The 22,847-nt window shown below is 41.3% G+C and overlaps 2 protein-coding genes across 2 annotated transcripts in view; one reads left to right on the plus strand and one right to left on the minus strand.

Moving 5' to 3' along the window:
* LOC133409273 (ephrin type-A receptor 2-like) overlaps positions 1 to 22,847 on the minus strand; it is a 43,697-nt gene that overhangs the window by 20,478 nt on the left and 372 nt on the right. Inside the window, exon 2 of the mRNA XM_061689071.1 lies at positions 21,875 to 22,049. The gene's annotated coding sequence lies outside the window, so the exon portion shown is untranslated. The remainder of the gene's footprint in view (positions 1 to 21,874; positions 22,050 to 22,847) is intronic.
* Positions 9,154 to 21,003, plus strand: h6pd (hexose-6-phosphate dehydrogenase (glucose 1-dehydrogenase)). The gene is made up of 5 exons (XM_061689073.1): positions 9,154 to 9,224; positions 17,485 to 18,145; positions 18,227 to 18,344; positions 18,659 to 18,928; positions 19,011 to 21,003. Exons 2-5 carry the CDS (start codon positions 17,510 to 17,512, stop codon positions 20,348 to 20,350), a joined length of 2,364 nt encoding a protein of 787 aa, XP_061545057.1. The 5' UTR covers positions 9,154 to 9,224; positions 17,485 to 17,509; the 3' UTR covers positions 20,351 to 21,003.

Raw genomic sequence — 22,847 nt, forward strand, 5'->3', positions numbered from 1 at the left:
ATGACTACAGATGACAAAGTGTTTCAAATTATGCCACGTTTTGTGTGGGCTGTTTTGGCGTTTGAATGAAATCCTGATGTATCCTGAGATGAACTTGCTTGTTACGTTTCAATCAATACACGTAATTAGCGCCGCTCAAATGTATCAACGCTTTTGCTCGCCGGTGTTAAATTTTGAAAATCTTTTTGGTGCAAATAATTACCCGGATCCTCCCCCCGGCCATCTCACACGGGGCTTATCTTTCCCACGACTGGCAAAGGAGGGGTCAAGTGGGGGGAGGCGGCCCCGGTATGAATATATGACTACTAATGAGACGCTCTTCATAAAAGAGGCTTCCACCCGCTCTGGTATGAATATGTGTCCGCAAAGACGACGTCGCCTAGCAACTTTGATGGGAGGAATTTTAGGAGTCAAGTCCTCTCCTCTTTGAAGCGGTGCACACTTGGGAACAAGAGACCCCTCTGCATAGACGGCCAGGCTGACAAAGACCCTCTCCATCCTAACCCTCACAAACCCCCACCCAAAAAAAAAAAATTAAAATCAACTGACGAGGAGGATATTGTCACATGCACATTAATCAAACAACAGCACGAGTGAAAGATGTTGCTGGAGAAAACTACATTAACAAGTTAAGTGATGAATTGCGTCTTCTTGACCTTTTCAGTGGCAATCGCTTCAGTGGCATTGGAGCGTAAATTGTGGTTTAACACAATAAGTGTCCGTCCAACGGGAGTGAGTACAAGTACACAAGTACGTTGTGCTATTCAAGGAATTTGATTTGCACTTGTACGGTTTGGATAAGAGTGTCTGGCCAGCAACCAGTCCAGGGCGTGTTGGATATTTTTCAGTCCAGTTGGATATTTTTGACAAAAACTCGTAAACTGGATGGTGGCAGTGAACTCAACTCACTTCACAACAAGAAGCAGTTGGGCAGATAGTGAACAATTCTTCACAAGAGGCATCAAGCTCTTTAACAGCACTCCCACTTGAAGTTTATTGTCAAACTAAGCATAATACAAAGACAATTACACATTTTTTGAATTTAAAACAATCACATAACCTTGCCTATAAATCTGCCAGCTTAATGCTAATTCATAAAAGGAAACGCCAAAGATGGGCTAACAAATATCATATATATGGCAGTTTTTAAGCAACGTATATTTATACATAACTGGTGGGGCAACACGTAGACAGATAATATAACAATACTCACAAGCACAAATTCTTTATCCTCTGTGAAGAACGACTAATATCAATGCAGTTTACTGAGGAGCTGAGATGTCTCCAATTCTGTATTATACTACCCCATATGGCCACACACGAGAAGGAGCAGCACAATGACCGTTGAAATGAAGTAAACAAGGTGGCAAAAACTGTTTAATTTCTTTACATTGTATTTAAATACATCCTTACTTTATGTTTTTTATAAAGTAAAATATTACAGAGTGCTATTTTTTCCTATTAAAACACATTGCCAATTTTTGGGGGGGAGGCTGTAACAGATTAATGGTATTTCCTTTCATTTCAAAAGGGAAAGATGATTTGACATACGAGTGTTTTTGAGTTCCGTAGTCACGGAACAATTTAAACACGTATCTCAAGGCATCACTGTATTTATTCCTATTATTTCTATGGAAATTGAATCTCAGAAAATAAAATAAATTAAAAAAAAAAAAACATTTGGAAAACTGATTCAAAGCTTGTTTGGTTTCAGAAAAATCCCAGAAGGGGAAAAAAATGAGCCAAACTTGTTTTGAATAATGTTATTGTCATTCGCGTTTCCTATGCAAAGGGGAGGGGGGACATGAAAAAAAAATGGAAATTGCATTTCAAGACCTTATCGCCCTAGCCCTACTAACACCTGTTACATGGATGCCCCCCCCCCCTTTTTGGAAAAAAAGTAGAACACGAGTGACAATCTCAGCACATCCCGAGCAATCCTTCACTTTCAAATCAGCCAGCGCACTTTGTATTCCGGCGCGAACGGCTACTCCATCTCGAGCACCCCAACTATTAACACTTTCTCTCGTCCTTGTAGTGGTTTTCGATACGTGAGGTGTTTCCTCTGAGCGTGTTAACGTGCGTCCCCACTCTCCCCCCCGAGAAGTGCTTTCTGTTGTCCCCGTCGAGTAGGCGGTGTCAAAGGTTAACACCCCCTCTAACGCGTCTAAGTATGCAAACGCTCGACACACAATGCGAGCTTCTTTTGATTGGGCTGACAGAGCATGAGGCCTAGGAGCACTCCAAACACCCCACACCGAACCCCCCCCCCCCCCCCCCCCCCCCCCCCACTGGGGGGGGGGCTGGATCTGTGTTTTTTGGGTCACCGAGCAGCGGGTCAAGCTGCAACGTCACGTCATTCAGCGCCCCTCACCCCGCTGCCCCTCACGCCTTCTCCTGGCACCGGCAAACACAGAGGTGCGTCTCAATTCAAAGCAACAGGGGAGTTTCTGCGGGCTGCTAACACCAAATCCATTCTCACAGTTAGCCCCCCACCACCCTCCCCATAGCCCCCAAAACTCTTGTTAAGACTAATGGATTCACGCCTTTGTTCATGTATTTTAAGTGTTTTTGTCTTCCTTTTTTCTTGCTTTTCCCCCGTTAACACTCATTGGGGCTCCAAATACACACATTGGCTATATCCGCACAAGCCATCCATCAATTTTCTGTAGCAATTGTTCTCATTAGGGTTGTGGGTGTGTTGGAGTCCATCCCAGCTGACTTTGGGCGAGAGAAGTTGGGTCCACCCTGGACTGGTCACCATTCAATCACAGGACACATTCATCCATCCATGTTCTATAGTGATACCCTCATTAAGGCCTTTTATACTACACTCGGTTTTCTTGGTTTTCACTGCAGGGCAGCGCCCATGAACGACGGCGCTCCGGTGCCCATATTTGGCAGTGATTGCTGAGCAGCCTGCGGCACGGTGGCCGACTGGTTAGAGCGTCTGCCTCACAGTTCTGAGAACCATTTTTGGGTGAATCATCTTCATGTAACTAAAGGTCAGCTGGGATAGGCTCCAGCTACCCGCAACACTAACAAGAACAAGCGCTTTAGAAAAGGGATGAATGGATTGTAAGTTTGCTTCCTTGTATGCTTGGTGAAACTGCCACTACAGAAACGATGACATCATCATCATCAACACATGCATGTACTTGTAAAGCAATGCATTCTTAAAGCGCTCAAAGGTTGCCCATCTTCAAACAAGTCACAGATGGTTATTGTGGGTGCAGAAGGCTCAAACGTTGCAGCTTTTTCCAAGCATTCTGTGTGGTCCCCTGTTAAAAAACTCCATACAACCCTCACAGGAACATCCCCCCCTCCACCCGTCCAAATGGAATACCGGGTGCGTGTTGGCCGTATCACGTCCACTCCGTGTGCACCGTAGCGTTACGAGACAAAAGCGAGAGCGTGCTCTGACAAGTGTCGTTCTTGTGAAGAGGGGAAACGTGAGAATGCGGCGGGAGAACACAGGCATTACTCATACATAGCTGCCTTAAGTCTATTAGTGGCTTCTGGCCTCGTCGCTCATCGCGCCGCGCATGACGCTGACCTCGCTGATCCGAGAGCAGCTGCACGATAATGAACACTTCAGGTAGAGGGGAAGCTCTTTAAAGAAATGAGCCAACAGGAAGTCAGCGCCATCTATTCTTTGTAATGTAAAACGACTACAAACTAGATTGGCACTCAGCGCAGCTCAGCTCTCATCGCTACTGATAAAGTTCGCTGAACAAAAATATGAACGCAACACTTGTTTTTGCTCCCATTTGTCATGAGCTGAACGTAAAGATTTGAGTACACACAAGGGCTGTTTTTCTCAACTTTGTTCACAAATCTGTGTCAGTGTCCTTGCGGAGATAATCCATCACCCTCACAGGTGTGGCATAACAAGATGGTGATTATACAGCATGATGATGATTATCATTATCATTATCCTTTGGCTGCCCCCCAAAAAGCAAATAAGGGATAGGTTCCCAAAAAAATCGCTTGCGTTCAAGTATAAGTAGTTTAAAGGGCTAATAATTCCCACAACATCGATGCTACTTTCATTAGCCCGTCTATAGTATTTTGCATCTACTGTTAGCATTGAGGTAGCAACTTGTATAAGATAAAGTTCATTTGAAAGTTGATGTGGTTTTGTTAATTACACAACAGTCTCTTTGTCTTATGTTTAGTTTTAGAGTAAACTTCAACTGGGAGTGGCAATGAACAGCTTGGCCTCTCGGACAAGCAGCTGCTTACGTGTGAAGTTCGCTGCCACAATCGCTAGCACTCAAAACTCACGTTTTTGCTTGCAACTCAAGACAAAAAAATATATATAAAAAAATCGGCCGAGCGATATATTGTATCACGAAAACCTACACTGGGTTATTCTCAAATCGTATTTTTTTTCTGAAAAAAAATGCGCCTCTAAATTCACTGAAAATCATGCTACGTCAAAGCTCAGCCAGCTTTTTGTCTGATTTTTCTTTTTTGACCGAAGAAGGAGTGTCCTCAACAGTGTTACATACTGTAACAATGGCTGGAATTGTCTGAGTCATAAACTCTGTTAATTGCCCTGCCTTACGTTCTGCATTCATAAAAGTAACAGGTTGTGTATTCAGGTTCCTTACATGCTGGGGTCCCTCTAATCCCCCTCGTCTGGCAGGTCGAAACGGGGGCGGGAAGAGGGGCCCAACTAACTAAAAGTAAAATCTCCTCACGTGTGGAGCTGTGTTAAATGTAATGGAAGTTGGCTGAGGGGCCTAATAAAGATGACGACACACATTCATATGCGTTCGCTTGTGTGCTCAGCTTGACGAAGTCTGCCTCGCAAACCGTAACAAAGGGGAGGAAGGAAGCCAAGGGGGGCTGAGTAAAATGTCTTGGCGGTGTGGGGTAACAACACACACACACGCACACGCGCACACGCACGCCCACACCCACGCATACCATCCAAACAGTGGTCTTACAGCTTGCGCCCTGTGGGTCTCTTAAGCCTGAAGTTATAGAGGGACAGCTGGGCAAGCACGCTCCGTATGGGTTTATGCTCGCTTTAGTGATCAACTCCTGCACACACACGCACGCATCATTTTTTCCCCCAAAGATTCCATTTTTTATATCTCATTTATTTGTATTTTATTTTCAAAAGATGTCTTAAGATGTTTTTTTTTTATTTAATTTGGGGGCATTTTTATGTTTTAATTTTTTTTAGATGTTTCTTATTATTTTGGGGGGATTTTTTGTTTTTAGAAAATATTTATTTTTATTTGAAATTAGTTCATATTTATTTTATTTGCTGGAATTTTTCATGTAATTTATTTTCCGAACTTTAGATTTTTTTTGTTTTTGTTTCTGAAAGATCTTTTTAATATGTTTTTTTTCTGAATGTAACATTGGGGATTTAGAAATATTTCTTACAATGTTTGGTATTTTATTTTAGGGATTTTATGGGGAAAAAGCTTTCCCAAGATTTTTATTTTGTGTATTTTGTATTATTTTAAAATAATAGTATTAATATTATTTGTTTAACTTAAAGATGTGCTTTGATTGTTTTTCTAAATTACATTAATTTGGGGGCTTACTTTATTTTATTCGTGTAATAAATTTTCTATTAAGGGGAAAGATTTATTCAGATTTTTTTTAATGCTGTTTTTTTAAATTTAATAGCTTTGATTTATTTTTGGAACTTTTGATTTTTTGTTTTTATTTGTTTCTGAAATATTTATTTAGATTTATTTAAATTGAATTTAACATTGGGGATTAAGAAAGATTTCTTACTATGTTTGGTATTTTTTTATTTTAGGGATTTCATGGGCGAAAATCTTTCTCAATATTTGTATTTTATGTATTATTTTGTTGGATTTTTAAATAATATTATTTCTATTATTTCTTTGTTTAATTTAAAGATGTGCTTAGTTTAGTTCTGTAATCATTTCTTTATTTTTTTTATTAAGGGCAAATATTTATTCAGATATTTTTTTAAAGATGCTTTTATTTATTTATTAGCTTAGATTTTTTTTAAGATTATGATTTCTTTTGTTTTTATTTATAATATGACAGAATTCTTGTAATATTTGGTGTTGAAATATTTTGCGGGGATTGGTTTTATTTTTCTTTATTTTGGGGAGAATTTTCTGTTTCTTTGTTTATCAAAAATGTTCTTCAAGATACCTAGAATATTCTTCATTTATCTTTTGAGTTTTTTTTAAATATTTCTTTAGATTTGTTTTATTTTTTTTTAGACACCCATGCACGCAGCCACACCCACACATACCAACCAACCATGTCCCCCCAGATTGCGCACTGTGGGTCTCTTAAATCTGAAGTCATCGGAGTGACAGCTGGCCGAGCACACTCGGCGTGGGCTTCTGCTTGCTTTCATGACCAATTCCTGCACACACACTCACACAGGACGCATCATCCTGTTTACTGTTTACTTTTCACAGTGGCCGGCCAAGCCTGGGAGGCCTCTGCAGTGGCATTACAGCTGTTTATCAGCTCGTTTGCAGACGCTTTGCTGTGAAATTTCAGGGTCGAACTACAACAAACAGTCCAAATTCAATTTTGTCAACAGTAGCTGGGAGAGGGAATGTCCCTTTTTTTGTGTGTGTGTAGGCTTTGATCACAATTTATGATCATCCTCAGTCAATGCGGAATTGTCAAATTGTAAGTAACTTTAAAATGAGGGAGACATGGTGGTGGTGGAACCAAGTGATTTTGCATAGTCAATTGATGGAGAAATACAATATTTTTTTTCAAGAGTGATTCAATATAATTGAGTGATGATGATATAATGTAATAAAGGATCGTATTTTTTTCATCCACAAAAGAGTTAAAGAAAATTAAATTTGTCCTGAAAAAGAAAGTCCATGACCATTCCACTATTGAAAAATATATTTATTTTATTTTTTAGATTCCATTTTTCACATTTGTGGAATGTTTTTTTTTTTACCTTTTTGAAACATTTTGTCTGATTTGTTTATTTATGTCTTTTTTTTTAAACTTAAAAACAAATATTTCTTTAGTCCATCCATCCATTGTCAACACCGCTTATCCTGGTTAGGGTCACGGGGCGCTGGAGCCTATCCCAGCTGACTTCGGGCGAAAGGCGGACTACACCCTGAACTGGTCGCCAGTCAGTCGCAGGGCACACATAGACACGGACAACCATTCACACTCACATTCACACCGTCACTGAGTGGGAACTGATCCTACGCTGCCCGCACCAAAGTCAGGCGAGTGCACCACTACACCATCAGTGAATATTTCTTTAGTGTTCTTTTTTATTTGTATTTTTAAAAGTGGCTACAATTATTTAATTTATTTTGTCTTTTATACTTTTGTGATAACTTGATTTTATGTAAATTTTATTTAATTGTGTAGATTATTTTATTAAATTTAATTTCATTGAATTCTTTTTCAGAGATTTCTTTAGATTCATTTATTCACTCTTTAAGATTTAAAAAAAATATTTATTTGTAATCTAACATCATTTTATTATTTTTTAAATCATTTTAAATGTATAGTTAGAATATTTTTTTAAGAATACACTTTTTTTTTTACAATGTATTTTTTGTTAGCTGTTCAGTCCGTCCTAAAAATATGTTGGATAATATGTTGTGAATTGTATGAAACAACAAGATCCAGCTGTCCCTGTATAAAATATTTCTTCTTAGAATGGAAAAACAAGCAGGTGTAAAAGTCAAAATGGTAATGCATGTAATGAGATGTAAAGCTTGAAGCTGCTTGACAGACATGACTTTGGAATGGGAACTGCTCAGTAAAATGGATGTTGATCCGTTGACAACTGGTCAGCAAAGGAAAAGGGAGGACCGTGCAGTCTGCAGTGCGGTCAACAACAATCGGATCATTATTTGGCCAAAAGGCGCACCTGTTTTGTTTGCGCTGGGCCTGCATTCGGGAGGGTGATGGCGCCACACAGCTGAACAATGTGTGGAACCAATTACCTACACTTAGGCAAAATGAATAATCCAAATTGTCTATTCCACATTCATTTTTTCAGTGCTGACATTTGATTTATAGTGCCATAAAAGGGGTTTTTACTGTCTAAAAGTAGACAGTTGTCTTTGTATGGACGCATCTCTGTGTTCAGCTGCCCCCAAGTGACGGTATTGCCAATTCATTTACTAGCTGTTTATAACCAATGTACATCATTTTAAGTGTTCTTTCAACAGCCTTAAACTATTATTTTATTCGAAATATTGGATTGTGTCCACAATACAGTGGTGGTGGTGTGCAAGCTGTTCACTGCCACTCCCAATTGAAGTTTACTGTAAAACGAAACAGAAAACAAAGAATTACACCTTTTTTAAATTTTTTTATTCAAACAAACCACATTAACTTTGTCTACGAAAATCTGCTAGCTTAATGCTAATACATAATGAAAAACGTCAGACTGGCTAACAAACAAGGAGTGATGTCATAATTATCAACCTTTAGAAAAACTAATGTTAGAACACAAGCCGTAGCAACACATGCAGACAGAGCATACAACGATCCGCACAGGTATATATATTCTTTATCTTCTGCTAAAAAGACGCTTAACAATATTGCGACTTATTTGTGACAGTCTTTTTCTGTCTCATCATTGAGTCTACGTGTAGTATGGCTGTATGTATTATACTGCCCCCTAGTGACCAAGGCACATACACCTGAAGCATCAGTACAATTCGTGGCCACAAATTTAAAAAATATGCGAATATATACTAATTTATGAACACGAAAATGGTATAACGTGCGCATGAAATACTAGTTTGTGGCTTTAATATCATTCCCATGTACAACTTAGACGTCTAGAGAAACAATAGAGGAGGTGCACTCCATTTGCTTAGCCAGGAATGCTAAAAATATCCAGGAATGACAAAGAATTTTTTAAAAATTATTATTCTGTGCACGCTTTATACCTACGTCCTGGCCACAATTTTGTATTTTATTGCTCATATTTTCCTCCTTCCGGTGCTCCGTAGGAATGTGTCAACTGAAGACGTGAATATAGGAATTATTTTCACAAATATAATAATAATAATTGTTAGAGTATCAAGTGAACGTGTGTATTTGGTGTAATTTTTTTATTAGGTTGGCTATATTTAAAAAAAAATAATAAAAAAATATTTTTTGGGGGGACGGCATGCAAGCAACATAAGCGGTATAACGTCACGTGACCAGAGCAGGAAGTGTACGGCTCACGTTCACAACCGTAGACACGAAATGACACTTTGGTACGTCTAAATTTCGTTTCACTCTTTTATTAGTCAACTATGTGTACAACTGTAAGATCGCCGTAGGGCAGGGGTGTCCAAACTTTTTGCAAAGAAGGCCAGATTTGGTCAGATTAAAATGTATGGGGGTCGACCATTCGGCCTGACATTCCTCGAACCATTAACATTGTAAATTAACATGTAAATATTTAACTATATCACTTTGCTGTCTGCAGCTAGGTCGATATTGCAAATGAGAATCTGTTTTCAATTGCATTACCAGGATAGTTAAAGGTTAAAATAATAATAAATTAAATACAAATTAACTATTTTCTAAAAGTTGACTGAAATTTTTTGAAACATGTATTTATTGATTTTGTTTTAACAAATCACATCCCAGTGCATTTTGAAAAAGAATAGTATAGTGGCTATGCAGCTAGTATAGTGATTATACTATTATTATAATGTATAATATAGTCATCTGATTTGACTATAGTATAGTCAAATACGATGACAGAAATTTGACAAAACTGTGGTTTGATCATCACAAAAAATCTATTCACTGAGACTCGTAGCTCGCCTTTGTAGAATTTTCATTTGAATCACGGGCTCTTGTGAAAAAGCGTTGCTGTGCTATCAAAACAGCTTCCAGTGGCTTCAGTTTTTCAGCGCGTTTGTTCGCCGGTAGCTTGTCGTAGTTAACATGTTTCGTCTGGTAATTAAATTCTTTGAAAACAGCCACAGCCTCTTGGCAAATTAGGCAGACACAGTTGTTTCGCATGTCAGTGAAGAAATCCACTTGTCCTGGACACTGCGGTCCTCGTTGTCAACTTTCCTCTTTTTAGTTTCAGTTGCCATTTTAGAAATGGGCTAAAAACATACCACAGGGGTAAAAGTTTACAAAGGGGTCACACAACGAGAGTGCGGCCACAGGTCTACTGCCTCTGGTGAAATATAAAATGGCTTTTTTTTGGTATGTCTGTATTGTTTACTGTGGTAAGCTGTGCTGGCGGGCCGCATATTATTGATTTTATGACATGATGCTTCGGGCCGGAGGAAATTTGGACACGGGCCGGATTTGGCCCGCGGGCCGGACTTTGGGTATGCCTGCCGTAGGGTATTTGGCCTGTCTGACCCCCGCACCCCCCCTCCCCTCAAAATCCACGTTACGCGACTGTGAACCCAATTACGTCAACGCGGAAGTGGTGTTTGACAACCAGCAGGTGGACTTGATAATGTCCAACTTTTTAAATGTTTTGTGCCATTACTGTATATGCCAGGTGTACAGCTTCTGTACAGTACGGCACTTTATCTTACTAACTGTAGATACGTCGTGTGGTGATATTAAGTCGTTCACAAAAGCCGCAATATAGGTCGAAGGGGAAAAGATAGGGGCATGAAATTTGCAGCATCACGTTCACTGCAGGATAAGAAGAGAAGCAGATCTGGGTCATATTAGGGAAAATGTATTATTATACAATATTGTGACCTAGTGCAGTTTTTTTCTGGCTTCGAAAAAAATAACTCAACAGTTGGTAAAAATATAATAAGTCAAGTAATAACAAAAGCCTTTAGTTCAAAGAAATATTCGTCTATATTTGATGAAACAGGAGAGAAACTTAAACGTATTCATCCAATTAGACTGGTATTGATCATTATCAGCAACATTGGTATCAATATTATTGATATAGAAGGTAGAATTTCTCTTGTATTGGATCTCAAGTGGTCTGTAAATGTAATTAGAATTACCCAAACAAATGATATGCAGTAAAATACTGTGAATGGATAGAAATAAACCCGATTTATAACCCCTAAGTTAGTCACAAATGTCAGTGATATACGTCACTAAGCATGTGCCATGTGATAAAGCCTTTAAATGTTATATTCTGGAAACGCACCGGGTGTATAGATACTAGCGACAAACAGGAACCACCATGTACTTGGTGTACAACCGCCACTCTGTTAGGACAAATTTGGCGAATGGAATAGAGACTTATTTTGGATTTGCATTTTGAGGTCACGAAACGCCTCATTTATCATTCCACAAGTGCTCGTTGTGCATATGGAAGTGATTTACTTTGGACTTTTGATTGCAGAGATACTTGAAATTTGTTTATTGTCATGAGCAATTTTATTTGCAACTCTTGCTTCAAGATGTTAAAACTGTGGAAGTCTTAAATAGGGTACACACATATCGATAATGTAAGCATTGTGATTTAAGTGTTTTTTCCTCCACGATATGCTCATAAGAATAAATGTTAAGCCTGTTCAATATTTATGATCAAAAATCCTTATTTTTGTAGTCGACACATGCTGTGCTAATCATCTCGAGTGCACCACACACTATAAGCACGGTAAGCACACACATGCTGTTATTTTCCTTCCTCTTCATGGGTGGGGTCTCTCACAAAATCGTTAAAGATGTTAGAAATTGCTGCGATGTATTTGTCAATGTATTTCTAGTCCCATCATATTGACACGTAGAATCTATTAGTTGTACTATAATGGCAAAGTCTCCCTTCACATGACAAGTGTGAGGGCTAGACAAGTGTTAATAATGCAGCGTGGTGGACCGATTTTTACGCCTGAATGACTGGTTTTGCCATTGATTCTGGCATCACGTGTCCATAGGAGATAGAAATCCTGTAAAACCCTGAATGAGTGCACTGTCTTTTGAAGAACGTATGCCAATTTGCTGATTTATGCATGCAAATTAACTTATTGGGGAAAATGAGCGGAAATCATAGGTACAAGCAACACAGTGTTTATAAGGCAGTACAGAGACCTCGGTGTTTGACTAAGCTTCGTAGTCTCTCACTAACCTAACACGGGAGGAAAGTCATAACTCGGGAATGCAATTTCTGTCCGAATTGCATTTAAAGGCCGAGGTGCCAATCAACAAAAATGCTGTAGATATTGTTGAAATGTCGAATCTGAGACATGAAGTTGGAATGGTTTGAATCGGTCAAGAAATGTGGAAGCCACTCTGAGCTGAAGTTTACTGTCAAACTAAACGTAAACCAAAGACAATTTCATGTTTTGTATTCAAAACAACCACAATACCAGGGTAATGCCAACACACAATGTAAAATGCCATAGCGGGGCTAACGATTGGGATCTATGTAGTGGTTTTATCAAGCTTCAAGCAACGGTGCAAACAAAAAAACCTGCAGACAATATTCACTGGCACATTTTTTTATCCTCTGCAAAACATGACTAATATTACTGCATCTTACTGAGTCAATTAGTCATGAAAGTCTTCTTCGCTTGTGTCTGTATGACTGTATTATAATGCCCCCTCACCACCTCGGTTACCAAGCCGCAGGCAAAAGAAGGAGCACAAGGGATGGAATGGCATTTCAATTACTTTCAATGGGGAAAGATTATTTCAGATAGAGAGAAGAGAGATGTGTGTTTTAAGTTATGAGTGTGCTCACAGTACTAATTAAACTCTTAAGTCAAGGCACAACTGCAGTCGCTGCCATCAAGTATTTGGACAGGTCCCCTTTCAACATAACTAGTGAATCAGAGCTTCAAATAAGTGGCTGTCGAGATGGCTTTTGCTATTTGTTTTTATCACCGTCAACTGCAGATGTTACAAACTGAGTCACATAATGTCCTTTTTATTGTGTCCAATAAAATACGAGCTCCAGCTTGCCGTCTGCGCTGCCAAAAGTGTAGCGTTGTTTGTTGAGTCAATAATGCATTTTATCTTCAACTTCTAATATTAGTGTACTACATGCACACTGGCCAAAATGTATTTTAGTGTTCCCAAACAAGAAATCACTCGGAAACGCCACGTGGAAAGCTAGAAAACAAGCTCATGACACAAACTTCACCAGTTTACAGGAAATTATGTGGACGTCTGTTATAACGGGACCCATGCAAAGTCTATGTTTCCATACCCAAAATTGGACAGGAAGTCGGCCATTTTGGCTGAAGCAGCCATTTTGGACAAATTCCAGGGTTCGTACTTTGACATACTCAGGAATTTGCCCAAATGGGCCCCTAACCCAAGGATTCACTGTAAAAAAAAAAAAAAAGGAGTGTGAGGGCACATTCATTTCTGCTTTTCATCTTTAATCTGATTAATTTGAATTTGTCAATGTGATGCACTAAAGTACTGTATTTTCACGACCATAAGGCGCACTTAAAAGTCTTAAATGTTCTCCAAAACGGACATGGCGCCTTATAATGCGGCGCGCATTATGTGTCCACCGAGTTCCAAAATCTATAAATTGTTGTGTGATGCGCGCTCCGCTTGACTGACTGGGAGCATTTCAGCATGCGGACGTAAAGGGTGCGCGTGAAGGAGGACGCTAAAGGCACGCCCCCAGTAGGTATATAGCGCCGGTATGTGCATTGTGCAAAACAACATCGGTTTGGCAAAGGATCCCCTAAAATGGCACCTACGAAGAGACACGCGTACGAAGCACAGTTTAAACAGCAAGCTGTCAGTTACGCGGAGGAACATGGGACTCGAGCAGCCGCGAGAGAATTCAAGATCAACGAATCCATGGTTTGCAAGTGGAAGAAGCAGGAAAACAAGCTTCGCCAAGTCAAGAAGACAAAGCTGAGTTTCTGTGGAAACAAGGTGAGGTGGCCTGGATTAATGGATTAATGAAAGCAAAGAACAGCCCGGGAGAAGCGACTCTACAGTCACCATTCGACTGAGGGCAATAACGCTTGCAGAAGAAATGAAAATCGAACATTTTCAAGGAGGTCGGTCTTGGTGCTTTCGTTTTTTTGAAACGGCGCCATCTATCCATCCGGGCAAGGACTACCGTGGGGCAGCAACTTCCGGCGGATTACAAGGAAAAGATGGCCATCTTCCGCTCCTCCTGCAGTAAAAAGATTGCCGACAAATACATCCAGCCCAACCACATCACCAACATGGACGAGGTGCCGCTCGCTTTCGCTCCCTTTCGCCATCCCGGTGAACCACACTGTAGAGAAGAAGGGGACCACCACGGTAGCGATACGCACAAAGGGACACGAGAAGTCGGCTTTTACTGTTGTGCTTGGTTGGCATGGTAATGGACAGAAACTGCCACCTATGGTGATTTTTAAGAGGAAGACGCAGCCTAAAGTAAAGTTTCCAGCCGAAGTCATTGTTAAGGCCAATCAAAAGGGCTGGATGGACGGGGAGAAAATGAGAGAGTGGTTGAGTAAGGTGTACGTAAAGAGACCGGATGTTTTTTTCCCACGCGTCACCGTCCCTGTTGATCTGTGACTCCATGCGCGCCCATCTCACAGCCGCTGTTAAAAACCAAGTGCAACTAAGACTGGGAGGCAACGCCGGGCGAGTTACACCACCATATGTGAATGAATTGTGGATGCCTGGACTAAAGTATCTGCTTTGACTGTTGTCCGAGCTTTCGCGAAAGCTGGCATCATTGCTGAACAGCCCCCCGGCGACGAGACTGACTCTGACAATGACGAGAGGGAACCCGGCGTGTTTGTTGGAGAACTTGCCCAGCTGTTCATTTCGGAAACAGAAGATGAGGAGTTTGATGGATTTGTGGATGAGGATTGATAAAAAAAAATAACGTGAGTACATTGTTAAATACTTCAATAAAGTACAACGGAACTCAGTTTTGCTCCCGCTGCCTTTTTAAAAACATTGTTTTAGCGTGCATGAATGCTACCGTATGTTTTAAGACAGCGTATGTTTTACCATGCCTGCCCAGTAATACGGTGCGCCTTATGTATGTGTTAAATACAGAAATAGACCCCGTAACTGAGACTGCGTCTTTTAATACGGTGCGCCCTATGGTCGTGAAATACGGTAAATGCTGTTAACATGATTGTGAGGGCGCATTCATTGCTGCTTTTCATCTTTAATCTGATTAATTTTATTTTGTCAATGTGATTCACTAGAAGTAAATGCTGTTAAGAGATTTTTTTTTTTTTTATGTAAGTAGACACACACACACTTTTAGAGTAATGTTGTCCTTCCCCATTTTGCACAATACTTCATTTTCTAGGAAATCAGCAGGGTTTTTGATTTTTTTCCAGCCAGCTATTGACAGCGGCACTATTGTAGCAAGAGAAGCTCAGAGCCCCTGAGCAAAGTACAAAGTCTCCACCAGTACAAATCCCACTGGCTGATGTACTCTGATCACTCCACTCATGACAGCACAACGCAACACAACAATTGGTAGCTCTCAATTTGACTTTTACAAATTGCTGTGGAACATTTAAGACTGCTTTCTACCACCACTTCAGAATTTTTGGTAGGTTCTCCTTCAGTTTTTTTTTAATTTATTTTTAATATACTTGTTGAATTTGGGTTTACAGTCATTATTGTCATCATGGTAGCCCCGCCTGTGTGGAGTTTGCATGTTCCCCCCGTGCCTGCATGGGTTTTCTCCGGGCACCAAAAACATGCATGGTAGGTTGATTGAAGACTCTAAATTGCCTGTAGGTGTGAATGTGAGTGTGAATGGTTGGTTGTTTCTATGTGCCCTGCGATTGGCTGGCGACCAGTTCAGGGTGTACCCCGCCTTCTGCCCGATGATAGCTGGGATAGGCTCCAGCACTCCCGCGACCCTTTGAGGATGAGCGGCTCAGAAAATGGATGGATGGATGGATATTGTCATCGAATGCTTTGTCTGAGCAGAATCTGTCAAGCTAATAGGGGGATAGTCTAAGTATAGCCCTCTTCAGACTTTTAAATGATACTTTTCAATGTTGTATATACTCAGAGCAAGTCACCTTGTCGGGTAAATTTTTTTTGCTGTAAAGTCAATTTTATTTATATGGTGCCAAATTACATCGGATGTTAGCTCAAGGCACTTTACATAATAGAGCAGGGCTAGGATCACAAAAACTTCCTCCAAGGAAGGAACCCCAAACAAAGCCAAGACTTGGTGTGGGGGCAGCGGGATAAACCTCGCTGGTGGACCACATTCGCACCAATGGACACTTTAGAGTCTTCAGTTAACCTAAGATGCATGTTTTTGGTATGTGGGAGGAAGCTAGAGTACCCGGAGAAAATGGGATGAACACGCAAACTCCACATAGGAAATCATGGAGCCCAAACCTCAGAATTGTAAGGTATGCGTAAATGCTATAGGCCACCATGCTGCCACTATCAACGTCATAGAAAGAAAAAAATAATTTCTGACATCAAGAAAACATATTACCTGACGAGTATTTCACTATTGTAGCTGGGTTATCTTTAACTGCAGTTGTGATATTACGCTGGCGCTGAGTGGGTGCCGCTTTGTCGCAAACACAGATTTTCTTTCCTACTGCCAGTGTGTCAAATGATTTTGTGGATTTTCAAACGGATAAATATTGTTTCTTTTGTCTCCAAGCACATCTAATTTAGCATAATATTTTTTTAAAATCTTAAACAAGTGTTTCAAATTGTTTTTTCAGACATGTATCGTAAAATAGGCGAGTATTTAAGGCGTGGTGGCAATTACTGTTTTAGGAAAAAGAAAATGTTAAAGAACACAAAGGGTTTGTTTGAGCCAGTGGGCAGCGCTGCATTATGTACGTGTGAATGATGACAATGGTACCACCTTAGCCTCAGTTTGAGCAAGGAAAATCACTGCGTATTCACTTTTTTATTTAAAAGTTTAATAAAATATATTGTTAAAATTAAGAAAAAAATAAATAAAACCTACAGCAGTTATATACAGTGGGTACGGAAAGTATTCAGACCCACTCACATTTTTCACTCTTTGTTATATTGCAGCTATTTGCTAAAATCATTTAATATTTTTTTTCCTCATTAATGTAAACACAGCAACCCATATTGACAGAAAAAAACGGAATTGTTGAAATTTTGCAGATTTATTAAAAAAGAAAACCTGAAATATCACACAGCCATAAGTATTCAGACCCTTTGCTCAGTATTTAGTAGAAGCACCCTTTTTGGGAATGATGCAACAAGTTTTTTACACCTGGATTTGGGGATCCTCTACCCATTCCTTCTTGCGGATACTCTCCAGTTCTGACAGGTTGGATGGTGAACGTTGGTTTTCAGGTCTCGCCAATGATACTCAATTGTTTTAAGTCAGGGCTCTGGCTGGGCCATTCAAGAATAGTCATGGAGTTGTTCTGAAGACACTCACTTCGTTATTTTAGCTGTGTGCTTCGGGACATTGTCTTGTTGGAAGGTGAACCTTCGGTCCAGTCTGAGGTCCTGAGCACTCTGGAGAAGGTTTTCGTCCAGGATATCCCTGTACTTGGCCGTATTCATATTTCCTTTGATTGCAACCAGTCGTCCTGTAGGATGTAAAATGTGTAAGTTTCTGTTTCCATCCAGGGTGTGGACGCTTTAACACCACAGCATGTATGCGACGACGCTCTTGCTTCTGCTCGTACTGTTTGCCGGCGGGGGACATGGCAAAGAGAAGCAAAGTCGCGGCCACGTTTCCGTGGTGGTAGTCGGGGGCACAGGGGACTTGGCAAAGAAGTACCTCTGGCAGGGCTTCTTCCAGCTGTACTCCAAGCAGGTCAGCAGCGGGCACACTTTCTCCTTCTACGCCGGTGGACAGTCGCACACGGACAACGTCATGCCGATATTCTTCAGTATCCTGAAGGCGGTGTCGTGCCCAAAGGCCATCTCTGAAGGGCGCTGCGCCGTGCTCAAGGAGCAGTTCTTGCGGCTCGCGCAGTATCGGCAACTCAAGAGTCTCGACGATTACCAGGATTTGGCCCAGCACATTGAGCAGCAAGTTCAGGAGGAAGGACTAACCGAGGCCGGACGACTATTCTACCTCTCTGTGCCGGCGTTTGCATATGCAGATATCGCAGATAAAATCAATAACAGCTGCAGGCCTGCCGGCGGGGCGGCGTGGCTTCGAGTGGTTCTGGAGAAACCTTTCGGACATGACCTGAGGAGTGCTCAGGTGCTCGCTGCTCAGCTCGGGAAGGCCTTGCGTGATGAAGAAATGTACAGAATTGACCACTACCTGGGGAAGCAGGTGAGGACAACCACATAAACGTCACACTCGCGACTCTTTTGAGTTTGATCGGATGCCTTTTCTGCTTTTGTCGTACATCAGGTGGTCTCAAAGATCCTTCCATTTAGAGTAGAAAACAAGAGGTTCCTGGATCCCATCTGGAACAAGCACCACATTGAGAGAATAGAGATCGTACTGAAAGAGACTCTGGACGTACAAGGTAATCCAAATTTGCACCATTATCAGGGTAGAGTAGAGGTTAGCACGTCTGCTTCACTGTCAGAAGTTCGGGTTGGAATGTCCTTTGGACAATCGCTTTGTGAAGTTTGCATGTTCTTCCCATGCTTGTGTGGGTTTTCTTCAGGTACTGCGGCTTCCTCCCAAATCCCAAAAACATATTTCTTAGGTTAATAGAAAACTATAATATACCCGTAGGTGTGAATCTGAGTGTGAATGGTTTGCCTAAATGTATGGAATGTGGGAGGAAGCCATAGTACCTGGAGGGAAAAAATGTTATTCTACGTGTCCTCATAGGTCGTATTCCCTTCTATGACAAGTACGGTGTGATCCGAGATATAATCCAGAACCACCTGACGGAGGTCATGGCTCTACTGACCATGCGGGTTCCTGCCAATCTCAGTGACAGCGAGGAGGTTCTCCAAAACAAGTTGCGGCTCTTCAGTTCTTTTCTGCCCTTGGGCAAGAATCAGGCGGTGGTCGGTCAGTACCAAGCGTACCGAGCCGAGGTTCAGCAGGAGCTCAACAAAACCAAAGACCATGTCAGCATCACGCCGACATTTGCAGGTCAGTATTGCAGATGTTTTCTATAAAAATACTGAATTGACTTTTTGTTGTTGACTTTCTCAGTTGACTTTTTGTGTTCCAGCTGTGTTGGCGCACATGGACGCGGCCCAGTACAACGGTGTGCCCATCCTTCTGATCTCGGGGAAGATGTTGGACGAACGAGTGGGATACGCACGGGTTCTCTTCAAGAACGACATGTTCTGTCTTCAGCATGGCTTTCACTGCAAGCCCAAGCAGATCATCTTCTACTTCGGCCACGGTAGCCTTCAATACCCAGCCATTCTCGTGTCAAAGAATCTCTTTAAGCCTTCGGTGACAGAGGGTGAGTGGAAGGAAGTGATGGATCACACGAATGTTAATGTCCTGGGCTCTCCCCTGTCAGACTATTATATCCAAACTCCAAAGGTGCAGCGGGAAGCTTACGCAGAACTAATTTCACATATTTTCGCTGGACACAAAAATAGTTTTATCAGTACGGAGAATCTCCTTGCATCTTGGCACCTGTGGACCCCGCTGCTTGAAAGCTTAGCCGGCTCGTTTCCCCGTGTCTACCCGGGAGGGGCCGACAACGGTGACCTGCTGGACGTCCGTCTGAAAGGGAAGGAGATCGGCTACGAAAGCGACGTGGTACTTGTCGGCCCGGACCAAGTGGGAGGTGCGCCGGCCAGGAATTTACTAGTCATGCAAGGCAAGTACCGCAGCGGCAACATGGTGTCCGCCTGGGCTGAGGAGCTGGTGGAGCGTTTGGCTGCCGACATCCAGGAGGCGGCAGAGGTGGCTGTGCTCCAGGGCGGTGTTTTCCACCTGGCCCTCTCCGGCGGGGCTACGCCCATCGCGCTCTTCCACAGGCTGGCCCTGCACCACTTCTCCTTCCCCTGGAGCGACACTCACATCTGGATGGTGGACGAGCGCTGCGTGCCGCTCGCTGACCCGCAGTCCAACTTCCACAACATCCATCAGCACGTTTTGCAGCACGTGCGTATCCCCTATCATAACATCCACCCGATGCCGGTGCAGCTCAAGCAGCGTCTGTGTGTGGAGGAGGACGGCGCGGCGCTGCTGTATCAAGAAGACATCGGCAGATTAGTCAGCGGCTCCAGGTTCCACTTTGTACTCCTGGGAGTCGGCCACGACGGACACACAGCCTCCCTCTTCCCCCACGGCAAAACGACTGACGGTGACGACAGCCTGGTGGTCCTCACCGAGAGCCCCATCAAGCCGCACCGGCGCATGAGCCTAACGTTTGGCGCAATCAACCGAGCCCACAGGGTGGCGCTGCTGGTGATGGGCAAGACCAAACATGAACTCGTCACTCAGCTGAGCCGTGTCAAGGACGAGTCAAACAAATGGCCGGTCACTGGGGTGAAACCCAACAATGGTACACTCGCCTGGTACATAGACTACGACGCACTTTTGGGTTAGGATCACAATAAACTCCTTCATGTCAATACAAGTTATTTAAGCCAACCTTCAATTCAAGAATTGTGAACCCCTCACTATTCATGAAGGTTAGGGACACACTAGAAAATTTTATATTTTCCACTATTCATAGTTTAGAGTAAATCTCCACCTATTTGCGGTTCTAAATTCAAGAATTCACCTTTTTCTGTAGAACCGGTCCTCAGCTATTCAGTGTTTTTTGTGTTGTTCCCGTTATGCCCGAAATTCCTCAAAATGGCGTAAAAATCAAAGAATCTGTTAGCCATTTTTATAAGGTTGATGTTTTAAAATGAGTTTAAGATTGAAATTTAACGTTTTGGGATCATAGTTCGCGATATTTCTGCTGTAGACTATATATATATACACACACACACACACACAGTGGGTACGGAACGTTTTCAGACCCCCTTAAATATGTCACTCGTTATATTGCAGCCATTTGTTAAAATCATTTTTTATTTTTTTCCTCATTAATGTACACACAGCACCCCATATTGACAGAAAGAAAACGGAATTGTTGAAATTTTTGCTGATGTATTAAAAAAGAAATATACACACACACAAAACTATGATACTTAAATATCATTTCAAATGTATACCATTCATATCCTTACAAATAAATGTTTTACAGATCACTTGATTTTGAAAAAAATGCACCCAAATTGTAAGTTACTACTCTGTGTTTAGGTTGCATCTAAGGGCCCTAAAAATATGAGAATAGGTGCATTCTCACATATCCCAGTTGTGAAACTTGAGAGAACAAATGGGAATTGTGTCACTTGAACCATGCAGTGTAAATTCGGACTCAACTCATTCTCTTCCCTCTGGCCTTCAGTTGAGATCCAAATATGCTTCTTCGTGTGACTGCTCTGAAGCTAGCGAGGTTAAATGACAAACCTGCACATCTCTGGAGTCAATCAAACACTGTGCGTACAGTTTCTAAACAGTGCCTTTATTTAATAATTTATTTTATCCACTGTGGTAACATCAGATCTCAGGTAAATGTCTAGTTTTTCCACTTAAAACGATTCCAACTATAATATTTTAGCACGTGGGTAAATAAAAACTGTTTTCATCTTTATGGTGCTTTTTTTTTTTTTTTGCAATGACGTGAACCTGTAATTACAGTTCCTCTTTACAGTATGTTGAAAGAATGTGTTACTGAGCCTTCTTGTGATCCATTTGCTGGAACGTAACCCTAAAGTGTGAAGATGTATAATCACACATGCATTCATAATATTCATGAATGAATTCCTCTACCTGGTTTTCACACTGAAATTTTCAACCTTCTTTTTCTCATTTTGCAGCATTTCTTACATTCCTGCTTCTTGGTGATATATATATATTAAAATACAGTTGCTGGCTAATGTCCCCTGTAATTATATTTGGATCAAATGTGTTAAATTTTTTATAACTTACTCTGGGAAACAAGGGTCAAGGTTCCGCCAAAGGAAACACCTGCTTTGTATGAAATAAAGCATGAAAACGTGAACCGGATTAACTCACTTTCTCGTCTTTCATTCCCATGGTTTTGAGTTACCGGCTCGCTGGCGGCATGGAAACTGCATGAATTGTTAATATGAGCGCTATCCGATGTCCATGTGAGACAGCTGGACTGGTTTTATTGCTCATTGTCACTGTCTTTTTGTCAGCCACAGTCCGCCTTTGACCGCCAGCATACCTAAAAAAACGTGGGTGTTATAACAGAACACAAAAGGCTTAAGCAGGGTACACGCGTACAGATTTTTAACATTGTGACTGATTTTATTTACTTTTTTTATGTGAGAGACCCCACATATGATGAGAAAAATCATCTTGTGTGGGGTCTCTCACATTTAAATGGTTACTGTTCCTGTCGTGCGTGGTGTACTCGAGAAGACCAACGCAGTACAAAGTACACGTAATAATACCACCACATAGAGGTTAACATTTACAATTCTTGGCCCCAAACGTTTTCCATGGAGATCTGGGATGGAACATTTCTTAAAACACCCAATACAAAAGGATAATTGCTCAGGATTTTGGAGACATCTGATAATTGGACCTTTGCTGACTTTGATCGTCAGAAAAGAAAAATGCTTTGGCTATAGTTCCGTTTCATGTCACAACCATGAGTCCATTGTGGGTCGGCCTCGCTCAGAGTTGACCACCCACAAGGATTTATTTGGCTTCAGAAATATTAAACAAGTTTAACATTTACAATTGTCTTTCTCAGAGCATTGAATCGATCACAACTAGACTCTTCTGAACAGTCCAGTTCCGATTGATTCAATGCCCTGACAATGAAATGACCTGGATGAATGAGAATATTCACAGGTATTTATGATTGTCGCTTGCGACCACTTTCTGAGATCAGGTAGGACAAAAAAAATAATAATAATAATCACTCTTGACACACCTAACACCACAGGATAATCGCTCAAGATAATCTTTCAGAGACATCCGATAATTAGGCCATTGCTAACCTGCTCAATTTAGG

The sequence above is a fragment of the Phycodurus eques genome, chromosome 10, assembly GCF_024500275.1.
Source record: "Phycodurus eques isolate BA_2022a chromosome 10, UOR_Pequ_1.1, whole genome shotgun sequence".
NCBI classification, from domain to species: Eukaryota; Metazoa; Chordata; class Actinopteri; order Syngnathiformes; family Syngnathidae; genus Phycodurus; species Phycodurus eques.

Bases quoted from the DNA above. Each gene is read 5' to 3' on its own strand.
- h6pd (XM_061689073.1), top strand. From the start codon at position 17,510: ATGTATGCGACGACGCTCTTGCTTCTGCTCGTACTGTTTGCCGGCGGG. The intron at 18,345-18,658 runs GTAATCCAAATT...GTGTCCTCATAG, and splicing joins AGAGACTCTGGACGTACAAG to GTCGTATTCCCTTCTATGAC. The intron at 18,929-19,010 runs GTCAGTATTGCA...TTTGTGTTCCAG, and splicing joins CATCACGCCGACATTTGCAG to CTGTGTTGGCGCACATGGAC.